The 8,253-nt window shown below is 35.7% G+C and overlaps 1 protein-coding gene across 1 annotated transcript; it reads left to right on the forward strand.

Annotated features, from left to right (window-relative positions):
- Positions 1-3,786: 3,786 nt before the first annotated feature.
- LOC107769241 (RING-H2 finger protein ATL74-like) lies at positions 3,787-5,785 on the forward strand. Its single transcript, XM_016588444.2, has one exon. The coding sequence runs from the start codon at positions 5,135-5,137 to the stop codon at positions 5,672-5,674; it is 540 nt and encodes a 179-aa protein (XP_016443930.1). The 5' UTR covers positions 3,787-5,134; the 3' UTR covers positions 5,675-5,785.
- The last annotated feature ends 2,468 nt before the right edge of the window (positions 5,786-8,253 follow it).

Raw genomic sequence — 8,253 nt, forward strand, 5'->3', positions numbered from 1 at the left:
AGAAAATAAGCCTGAGGTTAGGATGAAACAACAGCAATAAATCAGCAGCAAAGGAAATCGCAGTAACAACCACACAACAGCTTCTAAGTCAAGCCATGCTTCAGCTTTTGTAAATCAAACAAACCCAGGAATTCCAAAGGAGAAACTTTTTCAAAAAAATTCTAATGAAAAAAAAAAGAAAATATGAGAGTTCAGGGAATAACAGAACTGGATTTCAAAGAGGTTTCCAGGGTCTTTGTTTTCTTTAGGAATTTTTTAGAGTTTGTTTTTCGTATGTAAAGAGTAGGGGGAAGGCCTTATTTATACAACAGAAATCTGTTGTGTTCCTTCCAAGACAAAGAGATAGGATTTTTCCAAAATACCCCTCACAGGGTATCTTTTCTAACAGAAAAATGGACAGTTGTCCATAATCTAGAAGCTTCTAAAATGCCTTATCTGGAATTCTTACTTTTTCACTTTCCAATTGACCTCCTAAGTTCTGTTACTAACCCTTTAAACCCCCTTTAAGTCCCCAATTTCAATTGATGCCAAACAGGGCCAAATTAGCCCGCATAAACTAAAACCAAACTCAAAACCTGTTTTATAACTAATTAGGCAATTAGGTAAGAAAATCATCAAATGATTTCAAAATCAACAACATAGCTAAGCAAAGCGATTTATGAAACTAATCTAAATAGGCTTGGATTAACCCAAATTAATAAACCCAAACAAAACCTAATTAAACCTAACTAGAAGATTAAAACAGGGATGACTCTCAGATGAACACAAGCAATCTAACAGACTAAAGAAGGTAAGAAATTACTGACTCAAACCAGAGAATATGAAGAATACAGTGGTGAAGCTCTACCTTTTATGCATGAACAAAACGTGTGAGACTGCTTGATGCCCTACTCTGCGCTAATTGACCACTCAAAGGTCTTTTCTCCCAAGGAACCCGGCCTTGCATGGAGCTTTGATCGGATTTTTTGGAAGAAAAGACTCATGAGAGTCTAAATCTTCTAAGAACGCCAACAGACGAACCCTCAAACTAGGACGCTAGGAAATGGCGGACCCAACGGTTCCGAACAAACTGACCCCTTCTTAGATCTAAAAATTAGGGCTTTCTAAGGTGTTTTGGAAAGAACTATTTTGAGATATGAGATGAGGAAGAGGATAAGGTTATGGGGTGTGATTTTTGGTAGGTTTAGAGGAGGCTGAGTGGTGGCCGTCGGTGAAGGGTAAAAGGGCGGCTAGGGTTTGATGGATTGGACTTGAGAGAGACGGAATGGGTTGTGAGTTTAGGGTTTGGGGGGGGATTGAGTTTGGACAATTAAATATTACATCGGTACCCAGTTCACAGCCGTCGGATCACACAAGAGCAACGGCTGTGATGATAAGGGCCCCAAAACGGCATCGTTTGGTACGGGGTAAGGCTGGACCGGGTTGTTCCGATTTGAGCCTGGATCGGAGGAGATTTTGGGCGGGTTTTAGGGTAAAAAGCTTGGGCTTCAGCATTTGGCCCAAGTTGGGTTTTAAGATCAAATCCTCATTCCCTTTTCTTTCTTTCTTTTCAATTATTTTTTTCTTTTCCTTTTTAAATTAATTAAAAACCTAGATTAAACTCTTAAATTAAATTAATTTACAAAATTAAGCTAATTATCTACCATAATATTTACCAAAATTAATTACTCCTAAATTAAAAGAGGAAATTGTTAATTTAAAATTAAAAGGCTAAAAATGCAAAAGTAAGCCAATTTTTGTGATTTTTCCTTTTTTTATAAAATAAGTAATTACTGATTAATCATAAAATGTAAAAACAAAACCTAAATGCAATGCATGGTATTTTTGACATTTTTCATGATTTTTAAATAAAAATAATTGTGCACAAAAATGCAAACAATTAATTAAAACTCCGACGAAAAATCTATAAAATTACAAATAATGGGAAAAAAAATATTTTTTAAAATTTTATGAGAGTAATTTCTATATGGCAAAAATTACGTGCTCACATATTTGAGCCCCTGATGTTACACTTGATTCAAGAATACCCTTAATTTGAACGAAGGGACACTTGCCAGCTCTGGATCCTTCCTCAAATTTAAATATTCAGTTCAATTAAAACCCGCCCATAATTAGATCCATTACCCGACCCACTCCTGCATCTTCTCTTTCTTCTTCATAAAAACACCCTTCCACCTCCTATGCCACAATTCACTCTAAAATCATAAATCAAGCAAACAACTATATTCTTGTCTTTTGGAATTAAGTTCATCAAGATGAAGGGAGCTTTCATACGTAGTGCAATCGTTTTCTTTTTTTCCTTTTTTCAGTGGTTGGTGTTAATGTTTCCTTTCTATTTAATTCAACTGTCTATTTTATCTTTTCTTTCTTATTAGAACTTCATATTCGTTTATTCCACTAGAGTGTAACTTATAGTGAATATTTTTGGAATCTTTACGGCTGGTTTCTCAAGTCCGAAATAGTGATGGAAAATTTTGAAGTTGTGAACTAACAATTATTTTTAAATTATTTGAATGTTCGTATTTGGGGACTAAAAATCGAAATTAAATAATATTAGGAGGTGAGATTTGTGAACATAAGTTGAACCACCATTGAAGAAGCTTTGTGAACATATATGAATGCAAAGTCGAAATTATGGGTCAAACTTATTCTTTGTTGCTAATTTGAGTTTACAATGTTATAACACCAATTTGTTGAAGAAACTTAGGACACCATAATATTATTGTTCTAAGATAGAATGGGTGGTCAGGTAATTGATCTCATTTAGGGGCAAATTTTAATTTAACCACATATTTAAATTTGGCGGTGGATACTGCCACGTGTTTCTCCATCCAAATTAAAAATATTGTTAACCAAAGTTTAAGGGTCGGAGCCCAAATATATTAATAGTGAAATGGATGGTAAGTTTTAAATAATTTTTTATGGTAAAAAGGTATATTTTTATAGACATACCTGTCTATAAATCTTCCAAATAATCATCTTTCATGGCTTAACTTGGAAATAACTCTCCTACTGCCATATGGATGCATCATACCTTGGGCTCCACTATTATTCTTGGGCTTTTCAATTCCTAGGCCCAATAGGCCCAACTATCACAAACACTTCTCAGTCACTTCAAACCAAAAATATATTTGCTTGTATAAAACTTTTAAACAGAATACTAGTCATATTTTCCCGATAACAATTTCTATCAACTTAAGAAAATTAAGAGTAAGTCCTAGAAAATTACAAACAGATTATTTGTGTATGTAAAGACTATTTCTCATTGAAAAACACTAGCTTAGCAGTATAAATTTTTCGTGCCAAATTTTAGACACATAAGAGAAGTTTAAGACTAATTGAAGAAAGTTGATTCCTATCACCGGAGTAAATTATTTTATTAATCTTAAATTGTAATTACTAGAGATATTTATATGCAAAATTTAGTAATATCAAATGATAAATACTAAAGAAAGAATTGAAATCGTTTCAGTAGTGGTTTAAATTTCCATCAGTTTATCATTCCTTTTCACCTAATTATTAGAATATTCAGGGGATGGGTTAGGAAGTAGTTCAAATCATACCTAAGAATTAGAATTGGTGTAAAACCAGAAAACTAAGTAATAACAGCATGCTTTAGTCATTTAAAGTCTTAACTCAAGAGTGTGACAAAAATATCGACACTAAAAAGTTCTATATACATGTATATATTATATGAAGGATTGAAGATAAAAGAGACAACCTTTAATAATAAATAAGAAAATAACATATCAGTAAGGTAAACATCCATATCCGTTACACTATTAGCTGCAAAGTTATTTGTAGAAAGTGGAATTCTTCAAGAGAGTTTTTAAGGTACAAAAGATATTTCAGAATGACGAGGATGCCAATATTTTATTCAACCATAATCCATTTGGCTAGAGGCGAATAAGAATTTAAATTGAATAAGTTCGATCTTATAGCTTTAGCACTAAACTCATCGAGTTAATATTTGTTAATAAAATTTTAGTAGCTTTTTTCACATGTATTTATGTTCCGTGATAATAAAAAAAAATTGAGTTCGATTCATACCCATAAGCAATACATTACATTTGCCACTGGCTGCATGATGTGAAAAAGTTGATGCCCTAATCAAACTAGAAAAAGAATTCAATCAAAGGTTTTACTAGCTCTGAAAGTTTTAAATGGATTCAGTTTGTAGCCATAACCAAAATCCCCTTTTTTTTGTGGTTAGGTAAGAACACACTCTTTCAAAATATTTCTTTGCTTATTGGTTTAGTTATTCTTGCAGAATTCTCTGATTAAAGCACACAGACTTCATGCAAGAATAACAATATCTTGAGGAAAAAAGAGTAGTCATATTTTGAACAAAGAAAAAGGAAAGTTTAACTAAGGTAAGGAAAATCTCCATCTTCTATTGCATTATTACTCGGTTTTGGTCCCAAGAGGACCATTTTCTGGGGAATAACTTCTAGCTGTCCCAAATTCTTCTGTCAATCAATTACCATTTGCATTTTCTCCTTATCCTCTGGAAATATAGGACTTTTTCTTGTTCGAATCTATTCAGCATTCTCAGACATAAAAATTCACAAAAACAAAAGAAAAAAAATCAAATTTATTTTTCTTGAAGAGTTTGCACGCACTATAGAAGAGTGGTGAATGGTAAAGGCTCTTTCAGAAAAGGCCTTAGGTGCGCGTCTTGGGAATGGAGCCTTAGGGAGCGTTAACCCCATGATCGGGTTTCTACTGTAAAGTGCGAATCCAAATTAGTTAAGCATGTGGGTTATGAGTTCCGGCCACAAGATGCTTGAAAAAAAGAAGTTTGCCAGCCCCCATCACTTCATTTTCTATTTTTTTAGCTCAAGGAATCAGCTTTTAATTTCTTCTCCCCTTTTTTACAATTAGAAATAATTCAACTTTAAACTTTCATTTTAATCATTTTATCTTTAACAAGAAGATTTTATAACTGCACAAATATCATGGCCCCACAAAGACCCTATAAGCTTTTAAGACCACAAGTTTCAAAAGTCTTCTTGTTTTTTTTAAAGTTTCTAGCGAGTCAAATTATCTCATCTAAATTGAAACGGAGGGATTAACGGGGTCTTTTGTTATTTGACTTGCAGGAATTGATTCTTGATCAGCTAGCTATAGGAACATGATGAATTTCAATCGTCGGCTTCTTCTTCTTGAGACAGAACAGAAAAGTATGCCACCAATAAATAGAAATCAGACAGAAGATTCGTACCTTAATGATTCAAATTTCGACACAAATATGATCATAATCCTTGCTGTTCTGCTCTGTGCATTATTAAGTGTACTTGGTCTAAACTCAGTCGTTCGATGCGCTTTACGTTGTAGTCGTAGGTCGTTGGTCCATGAAAGCACAGAGGAGTCACGAGTTGTTGCTGCTAAAGGCATTAAAAAGAAAACTCTGCGGCAGATTCCTGTGGTGGTTTATGGACGACTGAATTTTCCGGCGAGTGAATGTCCAATTTGCTTAGAAGAATTTGTGGATGGTGAGAAAATTCGGGTGTTACCAAAATGTTACCATGGTTTTCATGTGACATGTATTGACAAATGGCTCTTGTCACATTCATCGTGTCCGAATTGTCGGCATTCTTTGAATGAATTGCAGTCGATTTCTTCACTTGGTAATCGTGAAGCAGCAAGTACGTCTCTATCCCAAGCAAATTGAGGTTGGATGAATGAACTGACATTGTCTGTGTTGCTCTGTTGCAAAATTGAAATCGACTATATAAATTTTCACTGTACAATAGTAAAATACTTTCTCTTTGCTCTGTTAAAATTTGCCTTTTCTTTTTGTTTCCTCTTTGGCCAAATAAAAGATTAAAATGAGATTAACATTGAAAGACGCTAAAAAACATAGAAATTCTCTCTCTATTCTCTCTCGGCGCAAGTTACGGTGAGTCTCTTAACGTGCGCTTTTGCCGGAATGGGGCGGGGAAGACCACGAAAACACGTCAACATGGTACTATTGACTGACCTAAAACTACTGGAGGAGCTTAACAGAGGATCGGGGATGGGGAAATCACCAAACGAGGACCCCAATTTAGGTATCAAATCTGCTGGAACACCAACGAGTGGAGGTAATTCAAACAGAGTAACAATGGCTACACCGGCGGAGAAGGGAATTGATGAATTAGGGAGTAGCTCAGCAACAACAAAGGTGATAAGCAGTCCTAAGGAACAAATTGAGGTGCAATTGAACAAAGTGATGGTTCAAACATATGTTACCCCCACCAGTACCGTAGGGGCGACATCGACACCAGGGACTCATAATAATTCAACATTGAATGGGATTAGAGGGATAGATGATGAAGCGGGTAAGTAGCAAAATGGAGATGATTCCCTAGGGGTTCATACCAAAGCAGCTTCGCCAAAAGGGCAAGGGGAGAAAGCACAAGTGATATCCTGGGCAAATGTTGTAGCGTGTAATAAGCTAGCAGCTAAAGGGATGAATCTCGAGTACATAACTCCAATTATACAAGAGGGGAAGAAAGTTGTGCAATTAGAGAAGGAAGACATTGATGAGGGAACGGTGAACTGGAAGCAATCAATTATCCTCTACGTGATTGGGTACTCTCCTACGATGGGGGTTGTTGAAAGGTTTCGAAATTCACTACAAAGCCTCAAATTTTCTACCATAATGAGGACTATTTGTGATCAGATTCAATAACATAGAGGAGAGAGATGAGGTACTATTATCTGGACCTAATATGATTAACAATAGGCCTGCGATAATGAAGCCTTGAGCTGCTGATTTTAAGTTTAAGAATGAAGTTCTAAAGACTATTCCGTTGTGGGTAAAGTTTCCTAACCTGCCATTATAGTGCTAGAACAAAAGATCCTTAAGCAAAATTAGTAGTGGGCTAGGTACGCCATTGTATGCTGATGATGGCACTACAAATACTACTCGCATATCATATGCCAGGGTCCTTATAGAGATGGATATCACAAAGGAACTGCCTAAATGTATACTGGTGCTTGATCCAAATAGGAATCAATTGGAGCAAGAAATTGCTTATGAATGAGAGCCAGAATTTTGTGGAAAATCTTGCAAGTAGGGCACTCCTGTAGTGAAATGGAAGCCCAACGACCTCATGTACAGCAAACTAGAGGTAAAGTGCCAAAAGTGAAACAAGTGTGCAGGAAGAATGCCACAGGTAACCAGGGTGTGCAACAAAATAAGGTTGATCCCAGTACTGCCAACCTAGAAAAGCAACCTGAGGTAAGCACTATGAGTAAAGAGGCTCCAAATGCAAGTGCGCAACAAGAGGAATGGACAAAAGTGACAACAAAATCAGCAGCCAAAGCTAAGAATACAATCACAGAGGAACAGAATGTTAGGACCTCTAATGGATTTAACCCATTACTGAGGTCGAATGATCAATATGAGTATCATATACAAAAGAGGGGGATGTTAGGGACAATACAACTACACTAGTGGGACAGGGGATACCAACTTCTATCATAATCAATGATGAACTTGGTGACGTGGAATGTGAGAGGCATGAATAAAATATATAAGCACAAGGAGATGAAGGTGTTTATGAGGGAGAATAAAATTAATTTCGTTGCTATAGTAGAACATAGAGTACAACAACATAAAGATGGGAAGATAATACAAAAAATAGCTCACTAATTGGAACTTTATTTCAAATGTCAATACAATCACAAAAGGGAGGATATGGGTACTCTGGGATCGTAAATATGTTGGATTTACAATGCTGGATATGGATCCTCAAATAGTGCATGGAACAGTGAGAATATTTGCTATTAATATAGCTTTCACATTTACGGCTGTCTATGGTTTACACAACATAAAGAACAGGGAAAGGTTATGGATGAAACTTAAAGCCTTTGAAACTACTCAGCAGGGACCATGACTTATCATGGGAGATTTCAACACAGTGTTGCATCCTGAAGACAAACAATTTGGAGACCTTGTATAGGAGGTGGAAATCAGATATTTCAGGGACTTTCTGTTTGATACTGGTATGACTGAATTACAATATATGGGTAGAAACTATACTTGGACAAACAATCATGTCTACAGTAAAATTGATAGAGCAATAGTAAATGGAGATTGGATGACCATAATGCCAACATTGCAAGTGCGAGTAATGGAACCATACTTCTCGGATCATTCCCCTCTAAGCATCCAATTTGGAAGGAGAAGAGGCAATGGAGGAAAACCATTTAGATTTTTGAACTGCCTAGCGGATGATGAAAGGTTTATTCCCCTGATAAAAC

Source organism: Nicotiana tabacum, chromosome 10, assembly GCF_000715075.1.
Source record: "Nicotiana tabacum cultivar K326 chromosome 10, ASM71507v2, whole genome shotgun sequence".
In the NCBI taxonomy this organism is placed as follows: domain Eukaryota; kingdom Viridiplantae; phylum Streptophyta; class Magnoliopsida; order Solanales; family Solanaceae; genus Nicotiana; species Nicotiana tabacum.